Source organism: Netta rufina (assembly GCF_964035555.1).
Source record: "Netta rufina genome assembly, chromosome: 2".
NCBI classification, from domain to species: domain Eukaryota; kingdom Metazoa; phylum Chordata; class Aves; order Anseriformes; family Anatidae; genus Netta; species Netta rufina.
The window spans coordinates 44,292,828-44,320,256 of record NC_140124.1 but is presented as its reverse complement, the minus strand read 5'-3'; the positions used below and the strand labels follow the sequence as shown (position 1 = coordinate 44,320,256).

Below are 27,429 nucleotides of genomic sequence, written 5' to 3'. Positions count from 1 at the left end.
ATGGTAAGGTGTCACCTGCGGGGTGACTTCAGGAGGGCATGGAGTGTAAGGTGTCCTCCTTCTGACACAAAGCCTAATGCTGAAATGGGAAAATACATGTTATTCTCTGATGAAGTTGTCCTATTTACTAATGGGACAAGATTGTAGGAGGAATGTCTTAAGAGAAGCTCCTTTACACAATATGGTCCCTATCAGAAAAGGTTTTTGAAATGAGAAAATGTGTCTAACGAAGATGAATACCAATACAAGGAGAGCACGTGATAAAAAGGATACAGCAGAAAACATCTCAGCAGTCATCACGGGTGTTCTTGAGTGTTGATAGTATAATAATTATAATTGCTTCTCTCTTTAGTAGTGCTTTAGTTTTTCAAAGACTTCTTTGCCCTGAGTTTTTTTTTTTTCCCCCTTGATAATAACTTTTCTTTTCCAGCACTGTCGGTGCTTTGATCCAGGAGTGAATGGTATAAATTAGGTTGCAAGTAGGTAACTTCTCTTTCAGTCACCTTTCAATTATGGATAACACAGGCTGAAGAACTCACAGGGCTTAGAATATGGAAGCTGTGTGAAGAAGCACTTTATTCTGCCCTTCTTCCTCGGTCCTCTGGCTCTGGTTGGAGCTAAGGGGACAGATGATGTGCTGCAGGTACAGTGGGACTAACGGGATGCCAGGACTAACCTGATATTTATATGCCAAAGTAACTAGTTTCTGGAAATGAGAAAGACAGGAAAGTTCTTCTTTTTGTGTTCCTCTGAAACTTCAATGCTTATCACCTACCACTTCTTTCCTCCTCAGCCCTGTGGAGTGTAAAAATTTTTAATATGGGGTTTTCAGACTTGAAGGCCTTTTGAAGTGAAAAGCTGTCAGGCTAGGAACATGCAAAAATAAAGGATGAGTAGGAATAACAGGAAACCTCAAATGCATTTGAATTCTGGAAAACATTTCTAGAGGTTATAAGCACCCTTACCTTCAGTGTGCATGCTTCATGTCACGTTTACATTGGTCTAGTATAACTACACTTTAGATTTATGTAGATTCAGTGCTTTTCATGGCAAGATTTTTGAGTTAAACTGTATATTTTTACTTTTTGAGTAGTACAGAAAGATAATACCAGGCTCTGCATTAATACGTGTACAGACATACACACAAACCTACTTCATGATTGCATTGGCAGTTAGAATAAAAATGCCTGCTTCAATGTTCCTGAAACCTTCGTAGTTTCTTGCTAAAGCAGCCTGTATCTAGTACAGACCATGACCTTGCATCTCTGGCAGGAACCTGCATTCATCTTCATTGAGCAGCCGCCAACATTGTGTCTACGTGGCTGTGTCTCTGTCACAAGCACACGTGGGATGGGTGAGGGTGCTCTAGCCCCAGCCTGCCCGTTGCCCTCATCTCCTGAGGCAATAGCAGGTGGGGAGCCTGCATCTACATGTCAGCACGGTGGGAGACGAGCAGACTGGCAGCTAAGGATGAAATCTGGCACCACGGGTACAACCGTATGCACACCTGCCTTCTAGACAATGGCAAGTTAGTGATAGCAAAACACCAAGCAGTTCTTGGGAAGAATTTTCATGTAGCACAATTTACATTTTCATGTAGCACAATTTATTTGATGCAATGAGATTTTTTGAGGAGTCTTGACTGGGCCCCATCTCTTAAACACAATCACTGAATCCTTTCACGTTCCTTAAGCATTTCCCCTTTTGTTGTTACAGGATGCTCACCAGAACTCCAAGCGTTGTTGCCCAGGTGTTCCTTCTCCTGAGCATAATTCTTGTCATTGCTATTGCAGTGATTCAGATAAATCAGCAAAAGATCCTCTCCCCGGGGCTTAAGGTAAGCCTTAAAATAGGTAAGGAGAGAGAACAATGTTTTGAATTGATATTTAATAATGTTCCTTTCTAAATGGCATTTTAATGCGAGTGACTTTACAGCCACAAATTAATGATTCATCACATCTTTGTCATGGGAAAACCGAGGCTGAGATAAAAAGAGAATTGGCCAAGATGACAGAGTAAGTCACTTGCAAAGCAGGAAAAGCATTCCTCGGTTCAGTGTCTGTGATGCCTATCGCACAAAGGCTTCTCCAGGACTGAAAGGCCAAACACAAAAAAATGCCGCTGCTTTTTTTTTTTTTTTTTTTTTGTCTGAGATTGGAAGTAGTTTTAAAATAATTTTGAAGTTATTTGAAGTATATCCTGGAGTTGAAATTCTGCTCTCAAGCACAGCTTGAGAGGAAGGTTGTGCTGAAATCATTGCAAACCACTCCTGAGGCTCATAAAAGCATTCAGGCTGTAAGTGTGCATTTTCTGATTTACCACACGTTGGGACTTGCTGGCTGTTGACAGAAGCAAAGTAGCTTCATGAGGAGGGGCAGAGCAAGCTGAAAAAGACAAACACAAAGAATCTGGGAAGTAGGTTCAGGCTCTGCCTTGTGCTGCAGATTCTTCAATGAGAGAAAACTGAAGGCAAAGCTGTAGAAAGTGGCCTTCTGGAGCTGTTCAAGTGAATATCCCTGACGTGTTTTGGCCACAGCCAGGTTGGTTGAGTGGGAACAGTGTAAAACTGCCTGTGAGGCCGTACAGAAGTGCTCACCGGTCATTTTGCATTGGTTCAGGAAATTGTACTGCTCTTTGTGTTGTAATTTTGTTACTTTCGGGAAGCAGGATGGGAAATGCAGGGGAATCCTGGAGCAGGAGGATGGAAGTGGGTCAAAAAGCCTCAGGGTTAGCTGAGGTAAAAATATTATTTTCCAGCTCTCCTTGGGCGTGATAGTTAGCACTAAAAATAGCCAAGTTAAAAGCTTCTGGTTGGCACTCGGGGCTGACTGAGGCTGGATTTAATTAATAGCCCTTGAGTAAATTTACCATTAGTGCGTTATGTGTCTGCAGAGCGCTCATCTGTCTGTTGAGGAGGGGGAATACGCCTCAGGTGTCTTTGCTCGAACAGAACCTGACGGCCTAGCGGATTGATAGTGGCCGAGGAACCTTTTGCTCTGTGGTTGATCGAGTTAAATACCAGCTGGGTAAATACGAGTGAGATTTTCATTATCCAACAGCCCTCTGGGAGACAGGCTGATATTAGAGGTGACGCTGTGAGGGCCGTGATTTTGCAGGTTTACGGTGGGAAGCCGGGAACTAACGAGGTGCAGAGGCTGAACGGTCTGCCGCCTGGAGCAGCGACCTTCCTCGGTCAGATCTGAGGCTCTCTGGGGAGGCAGTGTGATGAAATGGATCGGGCTGCTGCTGCTGCAGCTGCTGATACTGCTCTGCAGCCAGATGGAGGCTCTCATTTTGCAGTATTGTTCAGCTCCTTCTGTCTTTTTTTTAAAAAAAAAAAAGAAAAAATGCTGACTAAGAAATGAGCCCTGTTAATGTGCACTTCCTACCAGTCAGATGATTTTGGAAGAGAGGCACAGCTGAGCTTACTTTCGGGAATCCCAAGGGGGATAAACAAATTTGCAGTTTACTTCCACAAAATCCCAGAAGGCTGGGGTGGGATGGGACCTCTGGAGGCTGCCTGGCCCAGCTCACTGCTCAAGCAAGGCCACGTGGTGCAGGTTGCCCAGGGCACGTCCAGGCAGATTTTGGAGATCCAAGGAGGGAGACTGGGCAGTCTCTGCTAGTGCCCCAACACCCACACAGCACAGAAGTGCTGCCTGGTGTTCAGAGGGAACCTTCTGCGTTCAGTTCATGCCCACTGCCTCTTGTCCTGCCACTGGGCGCCACCAAAAAGAGCCTGGCTCCATCTTCTTTGCAAAATCCTTTTAGGTATTTATAAACATTGATGAGATCCCCCCTGAGCTGCCTTTTCTCCAGCCTGAACAGTCCCAGCTCCCTCAGAGGAGAGGTGCTTGGGTCCTTTCATCACTTGGTAGCCCCACACTGGACTCTCCCCAGTACGTCCAGGGCTCTCTTGTACCAGAACTGGACACAACATTGCAGGTGCAGCCTCACCAGCTTTCCTTCATGCTGTTTGCCTGCCTGGTTGCCAATTTTCTGCTGCCAAAGAAGGTGGGGAAGAGGGTAAGACTGATCTGGTGGGCAGTGGAGTGAGATGGAGGAGCCTGTACTTTAATCCTACAGAGAGCCCACGGGGAGAGAGAGCCTACTTTGGGCAGGTCACAGTAATGTTTTTCATTTATTTCATAAATAAAAGTGGCATAATATCAATTCTCTTTCCCTCCCTTGTTGTCTCGCACTCTGGCACAGGCTGTTTTCAGAGCTAGACTCTCAGGTGGGCTGCCTAAGCCGCTCAAAGGGAAAGGTTTATGGCAGAATTAGGAAAGAACCAGGCTTGTTTCATCAATCTTCCCGTGGGCTATTACACATTTTTACCTCTCTGCTCATGACTTTATGGATCCCTGGGGCACCCTTGAATCTAAAGCCGGTGCTTAGGCACCAAGCCCTTCGTTGTCCAGCGAGTGTAGTTGGGATAATGGGAAAGCAATTTGCTGCAAAATTGGGTCTTAACACGGTGCTATAAATGTGTCTGTGTGGGTTTTGGACCCGATGCGGAAAGGAGATGAGCACTCTCCATTCCCAGTGCATTTGTGATTGAGGACATGTAGCATGCTCTTTGTGTTACACCCTTTGTTTTGCTTCTCTGATGGATTTCTGCCTAAATATCTGACACTAGCCAGGTAAATATTTACTCCTGTAAATATTTACAAGAGTGTGCTTGCACTTCCTAAAGGGTTTGATGAAGAAAAGTACGGCTGCACACAGGCCCTTATGGAGTCACTGTTTGCCTCTTGTTGCTTGTCTCCTAAGCAGTTATTTTTTCTCCCCAGTACGGAATAGTTCTCGATGCTGGATCCTCACGGACTACGGTCTATGTCTATGAATGGCCAGCAGAAAAAGAAAACAACACGGGAGTAGTCAGCCAAACCTTCAAGTGCAACGTGAAAGGTATGCTCGGACTGCAGTTCCTTGTTTCTTTCTAGCCTCCAAGAAAAGGTTGGCTGGCAGCTTTTACTGCTTTTTGTTTTGGTTTTTTTTCACTGTGTTTCCTTTTCAGTGCTGGGGAGCAAGCACTTCAGACTGTATCTGTATCTCTCTCTTGTCCTCTTGAGACAGTAGGGTGCTCTGATTTCCAGTAGGGTGCTCTGCTATTGAAGTTTGACAAATTAGCTTTTATTTTCCAGCGGTGTTAGTGGTGTTCAAAGAAACCTTTGCTGATTGAGTCAGGTTTCCTAGAGAAGCAAGGCTGGTGCAGTTTATCTGGCGTTATTCAGCGATTACTTTGAAAGAGGCAGCTGAGGGGGGGTTGTGCAAGGCACGCAGAAGCTGAACAGGAAGAGCTTGTCCTGGAGCTACAGAGACTAGAAAGCTAGGAAGCGTCTAATGAAATTACCAAGTAAAATAACTCCATTGCAGAACTGCTTCTGACAGGATGTTGTAGCTGTGTCAGATATCCCTGTGTAGGTGGGCCTTTGACTCAGGGAGAACTGGAGTTGTGCGGTGCAGTTTGTTGTGGATTCCTTCATCATAACTTCCGAAACTCTTGGTCACCAGATGGCTCAGGCACAATCTGCCCTTAGGGAAGCCAGGTTGGCTGTCAGCAATCACCTCTTTATTTTCCATGTGCCTTAGTTTACTTTCCAGGAGAGTCTGCCCCATGATCCTGCTGGGCATCTCAGCTGGCCCCATAAAGTCTCAGTGCAAGTATTGTTGATCTCTGCTAATAACTGTGGCACTTGAGGAGATTTTTTTTCCTTCTCTCTCAATCATAATCATGTAAAATCCTGCACCCTGGTGTGTGTTTGGAGATGGATGTTCAACCTGCAGCCCTGGGGGTCCATAAGTAACTTGGGGATGTGCAGGAGCAAATGGTTTCGTAACACTGCTAACATTTCTATCATCAGCATTAAGCACCTGTGGCCGTTCTCTGCAATTTTAGAGCAAGGAAAGGAAAACAAAAGTAATGTGCAGAGAAGAAATGTGCTGTCACGTGCCTGGTGGTGTGTCCTCACAGGCTGCAGGAGTGTCAGCCTGCCTGCCGAGGTGTTGCCTGGAGGGATAGTGGTGTGAGAAAGATGCACAGAGAAACTGAGTTCCTGTTCTCCTCTAAAACTGACAGAGCAGTTCTTTGTGAATTGGCCTTAATTGCTTTAGGTTTTGTTTTTACCTTGAGGGGGAAAACAAAACATTGCAAAACAGAGGAGTCCAAGTTGCTGTGAACTGCCCTTGTTAGTTTCTGCCCTTGTTAGGTACTTCTGCCTTGTCTGTTCGAGCCAGCCCTAAATGAAAACCCTTTCATTATCTTGCAGTTAGCCTGTCCTGGTCAGGCCCTAAGCATCAGCAAAGCAGGTGCCTGCCCAGAAGAAATGGTCACAGCCCCGTGTCCTGCTCTGCCTGTTCCTAAACCAAGAGACCAAGGCTGCTGCCACCAAGAGGGAGTTTGGGGGCTGTTAGATGACAGCAGCTGCTGCCGAGTTTTCCTCTGACAGCTTTGTTTCCAGCTTGAGGCCTTCCTGTGCTAGACTTAAAACTTTTTAAAAGCCTTATTCCAAAGCAGGGCTGGAATATCTAATGAAGACGCGGTGATGTCTGTGTGTAAGTTCATACCGTGGAAGGAGAAGTGGTGGAAAGTGGAGGCTGTAGAGTCTCCTTTTGTATTTTTTCCTTTATTTTCTTCTTTACCAATGCAGGGGCGCATGTGGCTGAAGAGAAAAGGTTCCTCATTTAACTCGGAGAGCTGCCCTCTGCTTAGCTTGGGGTCGGGCTGCTGGGAGGGGTGGCTGTGGCGAGAGAAGTGGATGGGGATCCGGCAGGGTTGTTCTCCGTGTGGGGCAGTGGCTCCGTGGGAATGCCTGGGGTTTCCCCGTGCGCTGCTTCCCGAGCTGGGGAAATTTGGTGAGGAATGTTGTGATTCACACCCGAGTTAAGCCTGAACAAGTTGAGGTCCTGCTGGTCCTCGGGGCGTTGAGCAATGGAGGAAAGCCTTTGATGTCAGGTGTTGAAGCAGGGACGCTTTGCGCTGACTCACTCCGGATATTGTAAGGCCTTGGAAGCTGGGAGGGCTGTGGAATACCAAGCACCAACCTGGACTTGTACCTCCGGGAGCCCAAGAGCCTTTTGTGTGCATCTGGGAACTTCACCAGCAGTTCCCTGCAGAAGCCTCTTTGTTTTATTGTCAGCTGAGAGCAATGAGCTGTAGAGGTGCCGTGCTTCCCACAACAACTGTGGCAAAACAGCTTGGGAAATCTTCGCCTTAGGTTGTGGAAGGAGGGATTTTCTCTAGTTTGGCAGATCAGGGGGATTTTACGTTCATTAGACATCTTAGTTCCTACAACATCTGCCAAAAGTAAACCTATTTTCCTCAGGAATGCAGCACTATTGCCATTATGGCATTAGATGGTTGTACTTACATATTTTATATACCATTTATATATAAAATGCAAACAGTTTCAAATGTCTTCTCTGTCTCCCCCAGCTGAGCCAGTCACTACCCTGTTTATTCCTAAAGCAGCCCTAGCTTTCCGCCACCCTGTCCTTGTATACAACTACAGGAGGAAAGGTGGAGCCTCTTTCTCATCACGACTGTTTGCATAATTAGGCTAATTTGGAGTTGGCAGAGCAGAATGCAATCAATCTACTTGTTCTCTTTTAGGCCCTGGTATATCCAGCTATGAGAATAACCCAGGAGCCCTTGCCAAACCCCTTGATGACTGTCTGAGTAAAGTCAAGGAGCGAATCCCCGTTCATCTGCATAAAACCACTTCTGTTTATCTGGGGGCTACAGCTGGCATGAGACTGCTGAGGTATCGTGCAAACCTGAACTCCCCTGCATGCGTCCTCGCGTAGCAGGCTGTGCAGAAAGGAGGAGAAAAATGTCTTGGACAGGTTTCTGTCCACTGGAAATTGCTCTTTGGAAAAGGAAATGGAGCCCAGCCAATTGAATTCAATTAATTTTCTTTATAGGGAATGGAGGGCTGTACAAAAGGGGAGGGCTCTGCTGTGCCATATTGAAAAGAAATGCTTGCTTTACTCTGGAGAAGGCAAGCGTTTAATTCTCTCTTCCAAAGCTACCTTAAAATCCAGCGTTGTGTAAGCAGATGATGTTTGTGCCTGTCTGAGGGCAGCAAAAGCAGCTTAAAGCTACACACCGCAGAGCTTTCTTAGCGTGAGTGCGGTGTAATGGGGCTTTTGGGGTCTCTCTGTGGTTTTAGCCATGGCACAAACTGTTTTACATGTTTGGTCTGTGACTGAACAGAGTGGGAAGAAAAACTTAGGGCTGTCCTAGCCAGCAGCTGTCCTATAAGCACTCAGTTCACTAAAAAGTGTGTGTAAGAAACAAAATACCCATGAGCTCCTATGATAAAGAGTGAAGTTGGTACTCAGTGGGCGAGTTGCCAGCTGCAGTGAGGCTGGGTACTTGGCTGTTCCCTACAGTAAGCTTCCCCTTTGGGCTAAAACAATGTCCATTTTTTGTTAGGGGCTTCTTGAATTTCTAGTTAGTGAGGAATAAACGTGGAATTGCCTTTCCAGATGCTCAGTGTCTCGTGTTTTGTGACTCGCTTAGGTTGCAAAACGAAACAGCAGCCAACGAAGTCCTTGCGAGCGTTCAGCACTACTTCAGAGCCCAACCTTTTGAATTCAGGGGCGCGCAAATCATAACTGGAACAGAGGAAGGGGTGTACGGATGGATAACAGCCAACTATTTAATGGGCAATTTCTTGGAGGTGTGTGGAAAAAAAATGCATGCTTTTCTTTTCACTGTTGTCTCTGTTATAAAGGGAAAGCTTCATTTGTAGTTTCATGTATACAAAGAGAGGGAAATGCCTGTTGAAACATGAGCTGTAACTAATTTCACACTGTAACATCTTGTCCTGGCAGTAACTGAACAAAGCGAACATAAAGGATACGATGTGGCAGGGATGTGATAAAGGTAAAATTGTTGACCCACAAAGCAGGGCTCTTCCATAAATGACTTCAAGATGCCTCACACAGGAGAGGAGTTGCGTTGCCCTTAAGTGCATTGGTATGTTAAAATGTGCCAGGTGATGACTGTCAGGCAGGTGCTCCATGGCAGACACCGTTTTCTCTGGGATTTTTTTCATTCCCAGTAAAAACAGTCCCAAGATGACCAGCAACTGCTTGTCCTGTCTGTGTTTATGGCAGTTGTTTGCTGCTCTTAGCATTATTGTGCTTCTTCCAGATAGTCTTGCTAGGCTGTCATAAATTTCAAGCAGACCCCTGGGTGTTGTTCACTGGGCAGAACGGTTCCTGTTCAGTCCTGGCAATTAATAAGCAGGAATTGGATGCTGGTGATCCAGGTGATAGCTCACGATGAACGTGCTGTTGGTTCCCACAAAATTAAGAAAAATTCCATTAGAATCACGTGTTCTGGCACAGCTTTCCTCATTTCATGCAATAATGATGGCTTCGTCAACGTCAGGGCGGTGCCAGTCTTCCACCACCTGAATTTTAATCGTGACAAGAATGGTGCTAAGAGTGGAATTAGGCTGGGGGCTGTTAAAGGGAATCTTTCGCTGTAGGTTTTTCTCATGAGCGTGTTTGCTAGTCCATCAAGTTTCTTTTCCCTTCTTCGGCATACATATTACCCTCGGTAAATAATACTACCGTAAATAAGGAGGTAGATAATGATGCAGAAATATATTCTGCTCTGTGGCTGTGTGGATCGGATAAAGAATTTGGGGAATGTTTTGGGTAGCAGGGAGAAGCACCAGCTGTGAATGGATGAGATTTATTGCCACTGCAGCTTCAGTGAAGGAAATGCAGATTAGGGGTTCTCGTTCCTTTGACTTTGATGGAGATTTTGTTTGACTACTGTTTTTTTCCACCCTATTTTCATTCTCTTTTCCTGTGTGATCTTTTAGTGTTTTATTCCTTTAATAATTCCTCTTGCCTTGAAGCAAGCAAATCTTCATGCTGCTTCCATCCAGATTTGTTCAAGATCTCACGGGTACCCAGAGACTTCAATTTCCTGCATTCTAGTACAGATATTGATCTGGCTAGTGCTTTGATTATTGTGCTGTCTTCTTTTTCCATCTTTCAACCTCCTTTTACTCTGTGAAAGTACATCCCTCACATCTAAAAAAACACAGAGCTAGGATTTTTCAGAAAGGGCGAAGGACAAAGGGTGGGGGGAATCTAAAATAGTTAAGTGAGAAGTAGAAAAGCTCGAAGGGAGAACAAGCAGATGATATTTCTAATTAGCTTTGCTTTTCTTTTTACATGTAGAGAAACCTTTGGAGGACATGGGTCCATCCATACAGAAAGGAGACCATGGGTGCCCTGGACCTTGGAGGAGCTTCCACCCAAATTTCATTTATCCCGGAGGTCTCTCAGGAGAACTTCAATAGCACCTTGCAAGTGAAGTTGTATGGTTACAACTACAATGTCTACACTCACAGCTTCCAGTGCTACGGGAGGGATGAAGCAGAGAAAAGGCTTTTAGCATTGTTGCTCCAGGTCTGTTTGAGACCCATTGCTGTGATGCTCTTGCAGCCGTTTGATAATTGCCTGAGAAGGTTCTGAGGCTCGTGTTCTCTTCCCCTTGGTGAAGTTCAGGGACCCCAGTAAAAGCTCTGTGGTGCTTACTTGTGGACAAATGCCCTTAGGCTTCAAAGATCTTTGAAATCTTTGGTTTGAGTTTTGTATCATTTAACAAAAAGACCCAACAAGTCCTGTAGTTGTTTTGCTGATCTTGCCAATGATTTTCTGGGGGAAAGGAATTTCTATGAATTACGATGTTCAGCAACATGGGTTAAAATTTACACACATTTACACAACATGGGTTAAAAGATGCCTGTAGCTATTGTCCCATTAGGTCTTTCTTGCTTTTGAGTTGCCTTTATTGTTTTCCTTCAGAAATCAAGCACCAGCTCCAGCGTGGAAAATCCATGTTACCCTCGGAATTACAACACTGCATTAACGGTGAAGTACTTCTGTGGCAGCCTCTGCACGCAGTCCCTGAGACCAGCAGATTATTACCCAAACCAGTCTGTGAGCTTCCGTGGAACTGGAGACCCAGGTCTGTGCCAGGAGATGGTTTCGTTACTGTTCAACCTCACTGCTTGCAGGAACCGAGAAGATTGTCCATTTGATAGAGTCCATCAGCCAAAAGTTAAAGGGAATTTTGTGGTAGGTTTGCAAACAAGCATTTCTTTTTTGAGCTTTTGATTTCTGTAGTTCTGAAAGTAACAGGCCTTTTCATCTACTCCTTTTCCATAGGCTTTCTCAGGATTCTACTATACAATTAATGCTTTGAATTTATCCGATCATTTTTCTCTAGCTGACTTCAATACAAGTATGTGGTTTTTCTGTTCACAGAACTGGACCCAGGTATGTAGTTTTCTTTATTTTTTTTGCATCTGTAAAATAGAGAGATAAAATGGACTGGAAAGTATTCAAAACTTTTCCGATCTATAGCAATGTTAACATTTGTTTTCCCACTATGTTTCAAACCATGTGGTATTTCTGGCATGCTTAAAGCTTGGAAGAGGTTTGAAAATTCCACTCACCACAACTCTAAGCCGAGTTTCTGGGCTGTAGCGAAGCATGGCCAAGCAGTGCATGCTTTTTCCTGTTGTGATCTCTGAGCTTTATACATCTGAGATGTCTCTGAGGAAGCAAGGGGTGCTGCAGCTGAATTCACACTTGGGTGTAAATTTATGCATTTTGGGGAATTGGAGATTGCTGTGATAGAAGCATTTTGAAGGCTGATAGAACGGGCCAGCTTAAACCTTAAAACAAAACTTGCTAGACATTCGTTAGCAACACATTTCAATCGCACACGTTATCAGTGTTATCGCTATGTATTCGAAGCACTTAGCAGCTAACAATTGTGTCCTACGTTATCAGCAAGCACACAGAACCACAGAGCTGATGCACTGTAGGTGGAACTTGAGCTAAACGGGAGCTAATGCTGCCCGCGAAGAACTTGTTCTGGTGGAAGGCAAATTGATTTCTCATTATCATCCCTGCAGAGTTCATATGAGGAAAAGACATAGCCTTTTTCTTTTTTTTTTTTTTTTTTTTTTTTGAACCTAGAGTATATTGATGGACCTGTTTTAAAATTGAAGGAAAGTGCCTCAGATCACCAAGCAGGCTCCTTGTTTGCATTCATTTTGTTGCTGGCATTTCCTGCTGTAATTTGCCATCATCACAGCGTGAGAGCTGACTGCCACATGCAAGGTGCACTCCATCTGTGATCCTCTTTAAGAGATTTGTGGCTGCAGTTTACTACCACAGTTTTAACCACGCTGTAAAGATGACATGGAAAATTTAGGAACCATAACATCCTCAATCTTTTATCTGCAGTTTATTTTTATTTTATTCTATTTTATTTTTCCACCACATAAGCTATGTCACTGTCTTTGCACACTAAATCTTTATGTCTAGTTGCCCACGGTTTTACTTGCTGTTTCTGAACAATGCAAATAAATTTGAGTTAGAATCCAAAGTATTCTTATTTATAAAAACCCCAAAGTATTTATGTTTCACAATTTACGTGTTTAAACAAACCCCTTTTGCTTTCAGCTCCAATTCATGCTTCCTAAATTTGAAGAAACATATGCTAGATCCTACTGTTTTTCAGCCAATTTCATTTACTACTTGCTCGTACATGGCTACAACTTTGATGAAGGAAATTGGGCACAGATACATTTTCAAAAGGAGGTGAGTAATAATCATGTCCTCTTATGGTTACCTTAATCTACAAATGTTTAGAAGAAGACCGAACATGCAGCAGCTACAAAAATATAATGGTTGTAAATAGCCTTTATAAACAGTTGTCAAATGTTTGGCATAAAACAAAGCCACTTCTCGAGCCTCGGTACCAGTTTCAGTGTGGTTTCAGAGGCTGCAACGTTACTTGGTGAAGCTGGCTAGATTCTTTTAAAAAGCTTTAAGAATGGGTCGAATAATACTGTTTTCAACCTTGCCCCAGTTTGTTAAAGTACTGGCTCGCTCAAGGCCTGAAAAACCTCTCCAGTCAAGGTCAGTGAGCTAACCCTGCCGAGCTGAACAGAACTCCCACGTTTCTTTCTTCCCTGACCTCCAATTTTCCTCCTTAAAAAAAAAAAAAAAAAAAAAAAAAGTATTTGGGGTGAAGTAGTATACATCCATTCTAAAGCTACCTCTGAGAAATCCTTCCTTCCAAATCAGAAGGCGTGGCCACTGGGTAAATCTGGCTGCTACATCAGGAAGCGTGGTCCCCGCAGTGCTCTGGGACTCCATCCTTTCCCCTCTGCTGCCGTACAGAGCATTCTGGTAAAACCCTCTCCCAGGCTGCCTCTTGATCTCTGTACAGTCTGGAGATGCCTCAGCACTGGCACATGAAAACGACAAATGAATGGTTGTGGATCTTCACGTGGGAGGCTCTTAAACGCAGGCCATGCTGACAAGCTGTTGCCGAGAAATCACAAGCAGTGCTTTCTGAACAGTCACACTCGATTATTGGCGTACCGAAGAATTAAATAGGATTATCTAGACTTATTTGGTCCTCTAGAGGGGTGTTCAACGTTTAGCCCTTCTGCCAGGAAATCAGCGAAGCTTACTTTGGGATCTTAATCTGGACCAGGAGAAGGGTGGGTTTGTAATCTTTTTTTTCATATCTTTTGTTGCCCCCAGCAAGTGGGAGCAGCCAAACACGGCAGTATTTTGCTGTATTTTGCCAAGACTGTAAAAATACTGAGCAAAAGGAAAACCCAAAGGGCTTATCTGAAATGAACACTCCCGTTACCCACAATTTGCACAAGGGAAATCATGAATATCCAAGAGGCAAGACTGCATCCTCTTAATCAGAGCTGCCCCTCAAGGAACTGGAAATAGTAAGATTAAAATTAAGATGTGCCAGAGATGGTAAAGTACATGCCTCTAAGAGTATATATTGAGAAGCTTTTTGGTCTTTGCTAAAAGTGTATTTGCTTTTAGTTAGTGAACACAAATCAATGAAAGAATCTTAACCAATGCTAAGCTCTGGGCCAAATCTAGAACTAGGTGATTTGCAGAAGTCCTGAACCCCGTAATGAGAGTTTTTTCCCCTCTCTTAGCAATGAAGAATTACCTCAGTCCATCTCACTGCTTTTCTCAGTCATATTTTAGTTCCTGTTGCTGTAGCTTTCTCAATATCAGTTAAACAAAAGGTATTGGGGTACACATCACACAGAAATGAGCTAATGTTATAGGCCCTTATGGTCTCCTTCCTACAACCAGTAGCTGACTGGTTAAAACAGTTCATTTAAGACATTAACCTTACTCAGGCCTCCTCTTTGTCCATGTCAGTTGGACTCTTTTCTTTTTAATAATTATTTATTATTTTTATTTGTTTGAATTAAATAACATCCTAGGATTTGGCTGAGATGGCTGCTAATTCTAGGAATTAACACAATAGTTCTGACGTGTTTCATGCACAGAACATCCCATAATTGGCTGCCTGCTGACGTATCACACATCCTTGCTCCAGTCCATCTCATCTCATACCTGTGTCTCATGTCTTTAGCCCAGTGATCATTACTTTTTTTTTTTTCAGTTCCAGAAAATGCTAATCTAAAATGGTTCTATATTTCTTCATACACCCCACTATTATTATTTTTTTTCTCTGATAACTTAAAAGACAGTTGCCAGCAGGAGCCGTTCAGCTTTTGGAACCTCTCTTTGAACATTTAACGGGACTGGGACTCTTTTATCTGCATTTCAGGTTGGTAACAGCAGCATAACCTGGTCACTCGGTTACATGCTGAGCCTCACAAACATGATTCCAGCAGAAAGCAAGATGATCCAGCTACCTCTGAAACCTCCTTTGTTTGCTGGGCTCCTCATCCTCCTCACAGCTACGGCCCTGTTGTGTCTTCTCTTCCTTGTTTATGTGTGTATCGTGTCACGTAATCGGAAGGACATCAGTCGTGTGGAATACGTGTTTACTCCAGAATGAGTGAACTTGACTATGGGCTGAAAGAAGAATCTTCCATGCCGTGAAGTTCTGTAGGACTTTGTTGTTGAAGAACACAGGGAGAGGTTAAGACAGGCAACAAGCCCTGAAAAGACCAGAAGCATAAATAAAGGAGACAAAAAGCACTCAGGAATCTGTGATATGGCGAACTGGGGTGCTTTTGAAATGTTTTGGCAGTTGTTTCTGTAAAACTAGTTTGTCCAGTGCGAGGCAGATAAAGCAAGGGCAGCTATGCCACTTTGCTTGTTGAGGTTTAAATAGCCTCTTCTTGTCAGGTCTGTCTGAATTTTTGCCCATTAACTCCGTGCTAACAGGTAAAATCAGATGGGGATGTACTGGATCAATGATGGCAGTTGTTTAAGATAAAACTGAAGAGTGAGTCAGTGAAAACTGTGGGAGAAGAGAACGTAGTGGCTGTTCTCGTGTAGTGCTGACACAAATCCCCCAAACAATCCAGCTTCTGAAACTGGAACAAAGGCTGGGTAATCACACAGACCGAGGGGAACAGCACAGCTGGGACAGAATTGTTTTTATTGCTATTCCAAACCGATTGAGCCCTGCCACATGAAGGTGGAGTAAATTGCCAACATCTGCCAAGCCCATGTTAAAGCTGAGCTATATTTTTGGTACCACTGAGACCTCAGAATGCCTCTGTGACTGCACTTAAGGTTTGCTTTGAAGGCGGAACAAAATCTTTTCAGGCTTCAGTAATGAAACCTAATTTAAATGCATCACAGTTACCTCCAGAAACCTGGAGTGGTTTTAGTGTCTTTTTTTCTCTAATATCCTCAACAGAAACATTTCTTGTAGTTCCTCCTGCTGCCTTGTATTTCCCGTGGCCTGTGCTCTCAGTTGCAGTCTGTACCAGCTTGTCACGTACGTATCATTTTGTCTGCCTTGGATCTTCTGAAGCATTAGCATGAGTACGCCAAAATTTAAGCCCTTCATTCCCAGCCAAGAGGATTGGGAGCCAAGCTGTAGGCCAGCAGAGCTCCCTTTGTGTAGCGGGTTCAGGAACGTGTAGCTGCGGTCCCAGCTGCTGCCCTCAGCTGTAGTGCCTTCACCAGCCCCTCCACGGTGTTTCCACCACAATTTTGCCTCCTGGTCCTTCACAGGCAGTGCCTCTTTCCTCTCTCTGACTTTTGTAGCTTTGGCTTTCCTCAGCTGGCTTCTGAACAAAGCCTCCGAAAAGACTCCTGTGTCATCTGCCATCTCTTCCACTGGCACAGTGTTTTTATTCTGTTTTTATTCATTCCTCTTAACACTGCCTTGACGTCATCTGTGGAGCTGTGAGAGGGACATTTCTGAAGGGCTTTGGAGTTTCATTTTGGCAATGAAGAGATTGTTGTGCTGTTCAGGACCTGCAGGAAGAGAAAAAGCATCTCCACTTCTCTCCTGTCCTTCTACAACCTCCTTTTGCCCAGGTTCACTACCTGCACGGAGCTGCGCTCACCCACCATATTCCCCCAACTATCCTACAGACAGCCGCTGCCAAACGTTTTGATACATCCCTCCTTTTCCAGCCTCTCCAGGATTGCTCCCCTCTTCGTGTATTTACCCTTGCATCTCTGCTTCTCTGAAGGTACGGCTACCCCTTTCTTGCACTGAAATTTTCAGCATGAAGAAGTGTAAACTAAAAGGGAGGTTGCTGCACTCAGCATCTCTTGGTAACTGGCTAAACCCACGAGTCCTTACGGGTTGCAGCTTCCACGCAGATATTTTGCATGTAAGAGATCTTATGTGCTGATGCGTACGCTCAAAATTCAAATTAACATTGAATTATGAATTCCAGTGGCATGTTGGGTGTTTTCTATCCCGACTTCAACTATTCCCTGTACTGATTTGGTTGTGAGACGCTCAGAATTCAGCCTTCTTATATGCCTTTACTCTATCAGTGTGACAGCCACCTGATTGAGAACTCAGCCTTGTGTCTCCTACCGGTTTTAGCTGGGAAAGCTGACAAGGTTGAGCTTCAGCACCGCTGTAGCTTGCAGCTTCTTCTCAGCCAGCACCACGATCACCGTTCAGTGTCACAGCGAAAAAAAAATTGCTCAGACACGGCCAGCTTGGCTCTCCTTGGCTGTGGTGGCTACATCTGGAGGAGTGGTGGAGCAGTGGGGCTGGTCGCCCTACCTAAATCCGCCCCGATCAGCAGGTGTAACACCCGGTCACCTGGAAATGAACAGGTCCCGTGGGGAGCCAGCAAAGTGAGCAGCGTTTACAAGCATGTACAAACTCCAGCTCGTGTATCTTTTGTACTCTTTACTGCTTGCTTACAAAGATTAATAAAATTAAATGGTGAAAAGCTAAGCCAACTGGACTCTTTTCCCACCTTTTGTCAGTCCCGGTACTTTCACATCCAGCTAGACAAGTTATTAGAGTGACGGGAAGACTCTGACAATAGCAATTTTCAGAGCTTGCTTCAGAGGCACTTCCTAATTAGCACAGGCAGCAGATGAAGACACAAATTGATTACAAAAAGAATCCTCAAGTGTTGGGAATAGGGACGGGAATGTATAATGTGAAGCAGAACTTTAAGCAAGCCCCAAAAAATTAATCCACCAGAAGAAACAGCTGAGAGAGGAAATACCCACGAACATTTCTGAAGGGGGAAAAAGTGAGAAACTTCTCCTAAAGCAACACGCAAACGTGGCAAAAGAAAGCAGTAACTGGTAGTGCATGACATAATTCAGCATTGATGGAGGAGAAAAGCCGTCAAGAGAACAGAAAAAGAAAATCACTGAGTGTAATAGTCAATTATACCCCAATTTAGGGAGTTCTTATTCTTTTTTATTATTCAATTATTTCAGAAACAATTTATATTCAGTTGAATGGAAATGAAGACAAAAATATCACAAATTGTGCTCACCTGTACTTTATGTGTTTTCCTTCTGTGCAATAAGAAACACAAAATCTGACTTTGTGATTTTTGACTCCGCTGCATTTTTGCTCTTGAATTGTTTCCATTGCTTGGTGTCCGGGCACAGCCCAACTTTGGTGTTTTCTGTGATGCCTCTTCTATGCGTTTGTGATCCGAACAGGTGCAGGAGCGTACCCGTGCAGGTTGGAGTTACGCAGAGCAGATGCAGCCCTCACGTACTCAACAAGTCATCAGTGCAATCACCAGTGGCATTTGAGTCTCTCTGCCGTAAAACCAGCCGAGATCATTAAAAAGAGCAAGGTTTTAGGTAACCTCCCTTCCTTCCAATTACTAAATCCCAGCAGGTTTGTTGCACCAAATGAGGAGAAGGATTTTTCCGGATCACTACAGAAGAGAAGAATCCAAAAGCCATTACCTACTGCCTCGACCCAGAGCAAAAATAACGGGATTAATGCAGGCAGTAATGTATCACTATCATAAAGCACACAGTGAAATCTTCTTGTAATGGTATTCTAGATGGGACTTTCAAACATCCCTGATGGAGTTAAGTGCTCTTTAATGTTTTTATGATCAGTTCCCCAGGCGCTTGCATAATAAATACATCAATTAAGTGCTTTTTTTTTTTTTACCTGCTCTATTTTACTGTACAAACAACATCATATACGCAATAAACACTGCACCTTTAGACAGCTCACGCTTCCTACAGCCCAATTGGGATATTTATTTCCACTGTTGACAGCAGACCTTGTGGAATGCAGGTCAGACCGATTTGCCATCTGCGATCTGCCATACGTTGTGCTTACGCTTTGCTGCTCTGAAAAATTTCCTTACAGCAAACGTTTTTGGCCAAAACCTGTGGGATGCTCTTGGGCTGGTCACACCTCAGGACACCTCTCCAACTCGATCATGACATCGGCAGCGCCACTTCAACACTGTCAGGCTGGGGAAGACCCGTTCTGCAGGATCGCCGAGCGTGCCCTTCCATCTTCACTCTCTAGGAAACGTGGCAAGAGGTGCGGAGAGATAAAGTAAGAGCAGCCCAATGCTTGTCTCTGGGGGTGCCAAGGTCCAAGAAGAGAACGAATGCATCCTCCTGGCCACCAGGTGACACTAAACTGAAGCATAAAGCTGCTTTTACCCTAGGAGGTTGTCCTGAACACGCTCTCCTACCTACAAGTTCATTCTGCATTTCTCTATGGTGCCTAGGGTAGGGCAGTGCGTACCGCCACGGAGCCGTTCTTCCAAATTCGGGCTCAGCTCTGCACTACGATACGAAAACATACATAATTTATTATTTTTTTTTTTAATCCATGCCTTCATTGAAGCGCTCTGCCTTCCGAAGAGCAGGGTCACTTCATCTAGGGGTCTTGGTGGGGCACGTTCCATTGCACTCTACTATCTTGGTATCTCTGATATCTCCTCCGGAGCTCAAACCCAACCAGATCAGCCTCTGGCACAGCACGAGCACGTCCCCTGGCTGTGCTGCGTCCCTCCAGCACCACTCTGCCATCGGTGGCACCCCTCAGGGGATCCTACCCCTAAACTCCCCCTTGCCCCTATAACCCACAGCCTCCATTTCCCGCGCCGCCTCGCGCCGGCGCGCCGGCGCCACCTTAGCCACGCCCCCCCCGCCTACAGAGTGATGATGCGGGCTGCGCGCATGCGCAGTGCCCCCTCCGCCGTGAGGGCCCATCCGGTGGCGCCGAGCCAGCCCTTTCCTTTCTGCCGCCGGCCGCCATCATGGTACGGGCGGGCGGCGCCGGGGCCCGGCGGCTTCGGGGCTTTCCCGCTCCTCAACCGCCGCTGTGGGGGCCGTGAGGGGACCGTGAGGGGGCTGTGAGGGATGGGGCGGCCGTTAGGGGGGTGTGGGGGTTGAGGGGTGTCGTTAAACGGTGACTAACGGCTGCCCCCCCCCCCCCCCCCCTTCTTTCTCCTCCGTCCCTCAGGTGTTCAAGCGCTTTGTGGAGATCGGGCGCGTCGCCTTCGTCGCCTTCGGGCCGCACGCCGGCAAGCTGGTGGCCATCGTGGATGTCATCGACCAGAATAGGGTGAGTGGAGTGGGGGGGGTCCCGGCACGCTGCCCCTGCGCTGGGGGCTGTGGGGTGGTCGGAGAGTGGTCCTGGGGAGAGGGGTGAGAAAAATGAGCAAATGGTGAAAAAAATGAGGTTTGGGAGTGTTTAGTGTGGGTGAGAGGGGAAGGAGCACGTGTTGGGGCTGCCAGGGTGAGCGCCGCCCCATGTGGGGCCTCAGAACACGTGGCTGATGGGCATAAAGCTGAAAAATGCACAAAAGCACCCAGGTTGGAAGAGACCTCCGAGATCACCGAGCCCAACCTCTGGCCTAACACTGACCAGCCCTCCACTAACCCACATCACTGAGCTCTGCATCTAAACGCCTCCTAAAGACCTCCAGGGATGGTGACTCCACCACTTCCCTGGGCAGCCCATTCCAATGCCCAACAACCCTTTCCATAAAGAAGTTCTTCCTAAGTGGCACTTACGTGTGCTGAAAATAAATGCTTGATCCTGTTAAAACTAAAAAAAATATGAATTACAAGATTAAAACCAAACATCTTCTCCTCCTTTCCAGGCCCTGGTCGATGGCCCCTGCAGCGGTGTCAGGAGGCAGGCCATGCCCTTCAAGTGCATGCAGCTGACTGACTTTGTGATCAAGTTCCCGCACAGGTGAGTGTCTGTTTTGTGTGCAACATGCTCTCACTTCACTCCTGAATTACGTGATCTGATGAAGAGCACTTGTACGTCGTTAAATCAATGCATTAGTGTGTATGCAGCTAAAATTGGGCAGACTGCGTTAGGACAGTTGAGTACGTTTAAGTTTTCATTTTCACTGCTGGCTAATAACTGGAGAGAAGGAAACAGCAGACTGGCCTAGGCAACTTGCAGGTAGGTGTGGGCTGCATGGATTTGGGGGGAAACAGCTGCAGTAATACTGGGCAGCTTTGCTTTTGCTGTTGCACAGGTTGCCTTTAGATGTTAAATAAGTTACCTCCCAGCAGAGCTACACTGGAATTGTAGGAGGCTGAATTTGCCCTCTTCTCTCCAGTGTAGGTACTATTTAAATTTGTAACTTAGAAACAAAAAATGTTGCCTCTGTGATTCAGGAGTGTTGCTAGGAGCGTTAATATGCCTCTTGAAATCACTTACATGCTTAGTTCTAGCAAAGCAGTTACATAAAATATTAATCAGGCCACAGAGAGTTATGTGGCATTGGCTTAAACTAGGCGTCTGAAGGAATGTAGAGGGATGATCTTGGGTGTAATTTGATGGACTAGCTTTAGAGATTCTTTTTTTGGAAAGACTGTGAATATTAACTCTGTGACTGTTGTAATGCAGTGCTCGTCAGAAGTGTGTGCGACGTGCCTGGGAGAAGGAAAATATAAATGAAAAATGGGCAGCAACAAGATGGGCAAAGAAGATTGAAGCCAGGGAAAAGGTACGGAATTTGATTGGATGTGTAATGTACTTTGTACTGCTTCTACTCATGAAAATTAGGTGCTGGTAAATTATGTATTTTCTGTTGCTTAGATTAAAAAAAAAGGTGTAGATTAAAATCTCTATCAGTTTTAATTTCTTGTAGTTTTATTGTAAAGGTTTGTTTTGTTCAGTGATCACAACTTGTAGTTTCACGTCCTCGCTTCCCAGTGAAGGCCTGTAGTGAACTCCTGGTAGGTGTGTAGCTAGACCTTGTTTGCAGATGCTCAGAGTTACTTGTGGAATGTTTTGAAATTCTGAGTTTTATAACTTATGCATGTGTGTATCAGAGCCTCTTTTTTTTTTTTTTTTTTTTTTTTTTTCCTAAACAGAAAGCCAAAATGACCGACTTCGATCGTTACAAGGTTATGAAAGCAAAGAAAATGGTGAGTGTGGTTTCCTTACAGGGTTTCTGTTTGTAGGCTTCGCTTTATAGTCATACACAGATGTTAGTAGCCTTGCTTTTATAATTGGTTGACACAAAGCATGTGAGTGCCTTGAATTCCGATGGCTCTTGGGCCACCAGTTCAGTCACTGATCAAAGCTGAGTTCACATGATCTGTGCATCGGTGTTCCTGGTTACAGCTGAGGAAGGAGATGAAATAGAATATTCTTGATTGGACACAGATAATACTTCATTCTGTAACAAACTTACTCACTCATGGGATATCGGGATGCCCAAGCTGCCAGCCAGTGATGTTGGCCACTTGGTAGAACAGTTTTAGGTAGGATTTGACATTTAGGATGTAACACACGTTAAATCTTTTAACGTAACTAAAATATAATCAGGTTAGCAAAGGGTGATCATCAAAAAGGGCAGAACATGAAAGATCAGAATTGAAATCAAGGAATAATACTTTTGAACTGTTTAGAGTCTTCATTTTGATTAATAGTATTTTTGTTTGTTCTTGCAGAGAAACAGGATCATTAAGCATGAAATCAGGAAGCTCCAGATGAAGACTTCTAAAAAAGTCAAGAAGACAGAGAAGAAACAGAAATAAAATGAGCTTCTAGTTATGTTTTACTTTGTGTCCATGTTCTGATTCTTCAGAAATGACAAATGGATCTAAATTGTAAACATAAGTTCATTTTGCTCCTGACCAAGAATTGTCTGTCTCGTTTATTAATGTCCCAAGGGTTGGGCTCAAGGGTTTCTCTGAAGCACACAGGAATGTTTTTGTCACGTCATGTTGACCATACAGTCTGTGCTCAGTACTCTGTACTCAATACTGTTTGAAATATTTGTATGCTTTGGTATTCAAAGTAGTTCAGGTCCTTAGACATTTTTAAAGTAATCTGCTATTGGATAAACAAAATTTCGAGCACAGTCCTTGGTGTGAGAAATGATCAATTAAACCAATTTTTCTGTATAATTTCAGGCCAATTGGAAATGCATCTTCTGGTTAGAATGCAGGTATGTCAGTGCTTGAGAGACTAACAAATTGCTGTTCTTAACTACTTAAAAAAACACATCCTACAACCAAAAACTTTGTATAAGCAGTTTCCTGGGATACTTCCATACCCCAGAAGTCTAAAAGCATACAAGTTGTACTGTAAGTACAGTCGTAATAATGAGAGGTATATTAACAAGACAAAAATTGGTGACTTCCTTTACCGTGCTTGCTTTTCAGAATGTTTGAAGTTGATGGCTTACATCGATACCTTATACCTTGCCCTAATTACAGTTCCTTAAACTATGCAGCACACAATTACTACTTTTTAATCAAAACCAATAAGCAAAAAGGGGCATGACCTAAAAACTAATTAATTTGAAACACTGTAATGATGGGTTGAGTCTCCATGCTTTAAAGTCTACATCTAAATGTCAGCATCCGTTTCTTCCATATGTTTTCTTGTGTGCAGTTTGTTGAGAAGATGTATTTTCTTCATGTTGAATGAAGAAACTGTAGAAGTCTGAGATCTCTTGTAGTCAAAAAGCAAATTATTGTTACTGTCATAACATTGAAGAGGGAAAATATTAAGATGAAGGTTGTAAGACCTTCAAGTATATTACCAAATACATCAGTGTATTTAACAATATATGAGTACGAGCATATGCTTCTAAAAATGTATGCTCCAAAGTCGTTATGTGCCTAATGTTGCTTATTTAAGCCAAAATTGGGCATCTGCTTGCTCAAGCACTTTATGTTGTCTTGAGCTATTTATAAGCTGTGGAAATTGAGTTCAAGCACATGGTTGATAATGAATGGCTAAAGCTAAGGAAGAAAAGCCTAAGAAATGATGCAAATTGAGATTAAAATTGAGAATGATCGCTGTGTTCAAGCACCTGGAGATTTTGAGTTACACTGGATTTCAAAGTGATTAAATCCACCTACTCTGAAACTCAAGCTTCAGATTAATTTGAAAGGCATATCACTCATAACCAATTCACAAGTGATTTTTCTTTCATCCTTGCCCATTTTGGAAGCACTCGCTTCCAAGGAATTTGTCCACTGTGTCCGTTCCCCCCTATACCACTTTATATGCCCTGGAAGAAACTTGGTTCTGTAACACCACGACTCTCCTCACTCTCCTCAATTGCTTCTGTGGAAACAGACTTTTTTACTCTTAGGAGGAAAGGGGGACAGAGAAACAAGAGAATTTACCAGTCTTTGGTAACTACGCTGTGTTTCGGACAGTGTGCTGTGCATCAGCAGCAAGTGGTGGTCCTCACAAGTCAACAAAACCTTTCTGAAACTTTTTGGGGCTTTACGTCATGTCAGTAGTCTACCTGCTTTCCAAACAACAGGTGCTGTGCCGCCTGTGCTGCTTCGTCTGTTTTTTATTTTTGATTTTTTTAAAGATACTTGGATATAGAAAAAATGCAAAGTATCGCTTTGTTTCTAATGCTTACCACACGATGGCAATGTTAGCTCTTCACTACTATATTCCTGAGGCTTACCCCAACCAGACAACTGCTGCCCTTCAGTGAGGGAACGTTGCCAAACAGAGATGATGGCACAAATATTTCAAAACAATGGGTTTGCTTTATCTGTATCTTAATTTTGCATTCCTAGTTGACTAAGATGTAGTTTGCCCATCAGGATATACTTCTTTCATTTACGTCGTGGAGCTGAGTGTAAAGAAACAGGATCCGGTGTTCAGAAACAGCTGAAGGTGAAGTCCTGGTGTTTATTTTCTTACCTGATTTCACACAGAGCATGTATGGGACTTACTGGGAGCAGAGGGGAATATGCTCTGCCCCAGTTTCCTCCTGAGATCAGCAGGTAAATTTTCCTGAACTGATATCAACAGCAGGAAAAAACAGTATTAATCTTTTTTTTTTTTTTTCCCTGCAAAGTCTGGGCAATGTGAGCAATGATAGGAGCAGGACTGGGCCCCTTGGCATAACCTACAGCTAAAAGGTGTAAAACCTACACTAATGCTTCCATGAACCAGCCACAGTTCTGGGCCGAGTGATTTGCTGGTTATGCAGATATCTTCAAAGACAAAACCAAAACAAATCTATATTTAAGTGCTCTTGTTTCTTGTCTAAACACTTCTCTTGATCCCATGCTTGGCATCTGAATGTATTTTGGTTTTATTAGAGATGAAATGCACTGGGAAGAGGGATCTCTGGATTCACTGAACCTCCTTTTCAAGTGCTGGTGTCCAAACTGACCTCCAGTCAAGGTTTGCTTAGGCACATTGACCATTACATTTTCAAATTATTTGATCTTGTAATTACCTATAGCTTAATCTTTGTATTGAAAAATTGGGGGCATCCTGCTGAAACTTTGGGGACATTTTGTCTTGTTCTGGGAGTGCTGCTTCATGCATGTGGCAAGGAGAGGCCTGGCCTGCTGGTGGTGGCCCTCCTGCTCGTGCTGGGCCCCACACAGCTGGTGGGGGTTGTATGGGCAGCTCTCATCGGGGGCTCTGCTCTGATGGAAAGGTGGATTTTTTTTGGAAAAGTAGCAGTGTTCGTATTTAAACAGCACAAAAAGAGAGCAGCTTTCAGATCGGCTGGAGATTTACCTACAGAGACACCCAGCGGGAGGGCACAACTTCTGAGTGCTTTTCACAATAACTCAGCAGCCGAGACTTCCTAGAGCCACTGTTTGAACCTCGTGTTTACAAAAGCCATCAAATAAAAGAAGCAATGGGGAAAAAAAAAAAAAAAAGAAAAAAAAAGAAAAAAAGAGCTTGCTATCTATATTACTGCATGAAGGTGATCTAAAGAAAGGATGGGAAATAGGCTTGTGGGCTTCTTCCTTTCCTTCCCCCTTCTCTTCCTCCCTGGAGCCCCTGAATAACTTTAAATGATTTTTTTTTTTCCTTTGGTTGTTTATCTCTTATTTTTACTGCTTATCTCATTCACATTGCACATGTGAGCCTTAGCTCATCCTGCAAGTCTCTGTGGGTAATGAAAAAAATCCGAGAGTTTATGGCATAATGAAGCAAATTAAGCCTGACTAGCTGAAAGTGGCATCGTTTTTGCTCTGCTTGCTTGGAGCATTTTTCAAGGCCCAGGGGGAGGCTGGCAAGCTGCTGCTCTTTGCAGGGCATGCAGATCCTCGTCCCAAATGGGAGCAGGCCACCTCGGCTCCCCACCACCTGAACGTGACCTTGGAGGGGAAGATGTGTTTGCTCAGAGGCAGTGTCTGCCATCTGCTAACAACACCACGCTTCTGCTTTAGTGGGGAGCAGGTATCTGGCCCCGAGAGTGCCAGAGGGAGACGCTGTGAAGGGAGTGGACGTGAGTTTGGGCCTTCCTTTTCCAGCTCCACAGCACCTACCACAGCAGGAAAAAGGGTGCTAGGGGATGCCCCCCTGTCCATCACCTTCAGTATCTCCTTTAGACTCATTTGGGGCTCATTTTGACTCAAAGCCTGTGAGGAGCTTGGCTCCGGGTCTGTTTTGAGTGATTAGGAGAGCAGCGCTGATACATAACAAAGAGGGAGGAGAAATGCTCCCTCTCAACGAGTGGGGTAAAAAAAATTTCCTCACAGACCTCAGAGGCAACCTGTGCTGAAGTATGGGACAAACCTGAGACAAACATGACACAGAAAGCACCATGGGCAAACCTCAGCTGGGTCTGCTCCTATCTCCTTCCCTGGGGGAGCCAAAAAGCTTTTGGCCAAAAGGCCAAAACCCCCAAGCCTTCCCTCTTCAATATCCCACCCTCCTGCCCTACATTTCCCTATAGTGGTTCAGCAGAGGCTCCCAGCCAGCTCCCTCTGGTCTATCCGGAAGCTTCCAGAACTTCATGCCTCTGATTATCAGAAACTTTCTAATTACCAGCCTAAATTTATTCATGACCGATTTACAACCAGGAAGCTCCGCTCCCTGCTTCTGCCACCGCAGGGCTGTCAGGAAAGATTCATGAGCCCATATGTCGGCCAGGCCCCGTGTTCAGCAGGCGTGAGGACGAAGTGCCGCTGCGGTGCCGGGTGTCTGTCTCCCCGTGTTCATGTGTAAGCTTCCTTCCATCCCAGCCCACCCTCGCAGCAACAGAGCACAGCACAGAGGTATGTAAATGGCCAATATAGCCTCTTTGCGGACCCAATTCAAGCATATGCCAGTAAGTTCCTTCCAGGAAAAGAAACAGATTGCTTCTGTCTCATTTTCTCTCTTTCTTCTCTCACCCCCCAGAAAACAGCAGCGTGTCCATATCCCCTGGGGGAGGTGCGAGCAGGCATCTGTGGCCCCAGAGAGCTCAAGGACTGCACGTTGATCCCGAGGAATCCCACAGGCACCACGTGTGGGGCAGCTCAGGTTATTAAGCCACGGGGATGGTTTCCAGCGATAAGGTGCTAGTGAAGCAGCTTGGTCCTGGACACGGCCTCCGCACACCCGCTTGCCCACCTGAGAAATCAAAAAATGGAAAGAAAACCCTAATTCAATTGAAGCATTACTGTGCCTGTCCCGCAAAAGCAAGGCCACGGTCTGAAAAGCGATGCAGAGTTCCCATCCCTCACCTAAAAGGCAAACTGGAGGAATGAGCAATCACCTCTGGAGGCCCATTTACCAGAAGATACAGGAGAGAGCAGGGGGAAAAGGAGAAATCTGAAGGTTTTCTGAGCAGCTCATTTCTAATCAGTGGCTGATAGGCAGTGATTTATCTGGGTAGAGCTTGGGCCTCAGAAATCCATTCAAACTTCTCCAGGGGAAGGAGGAGGGAGTGGGAATCA

The 27,429-nt window shown here is 44.7% G+C and overlaps 2 protein-coding genes across 2 annotated transcripts; both read left to right on the top strand.

Annotated features, from left to right (window-relative positions):
• Positions 1-604: 604 nt before the first annotated feature.
• Positions 605-14,905, top strand: ENTPD3 (ectonucleoside triphosphate diphosphohydrolase 3; the record flags this gene model as incomplete). The annotated part of the gene is made up of 10 exons (XM_084306927.1): positions 605-643; positions 1,717-1,837; positions 4,794-4,911; positions 7,616-7,766; positions 8,528-8,687; positions 10,210-10,440; positions 10,840-11,112; positions 11,203-11,313; positions 12,511-12,648; positions 14,672-14,905. Exons 1-10 carry the CDS (start codon positions 630-632, stop codon positions 14,903-14,905), a joined length of 1,551 nt encoding a protein of 516 aa, XP_084163053.1. The 5' UTR covers positions 605-629.
• Positions 14,906-19,456: 4,551 nt separating this feature from the next.
• Positions 19,457-22,319, top strand: RPL14 (ribosomal protein L14). Its single transcript, XM_084281536.1, has 6 exons — positions 19,457-19,547; positions 19,751-19,852; positions 20,394-20,488; positions 21,158-21,257; positions 21,628-21,681; positions 22,210-22,319. The coding sequence occupies exons 1-6, from the start codon at positions 19,545-19,547 to the stop codon at positions 22,294-22,296; spliced, it is 441 nt and encodes a 146-aa protein (XP_084137662.1). The 5' UTR covers positions 19,457-19,544; the 3' UTR covers positions 22,297-22,319.
• Positions 22,320-27,429: the final 5,110 nt, after the last annotated feature.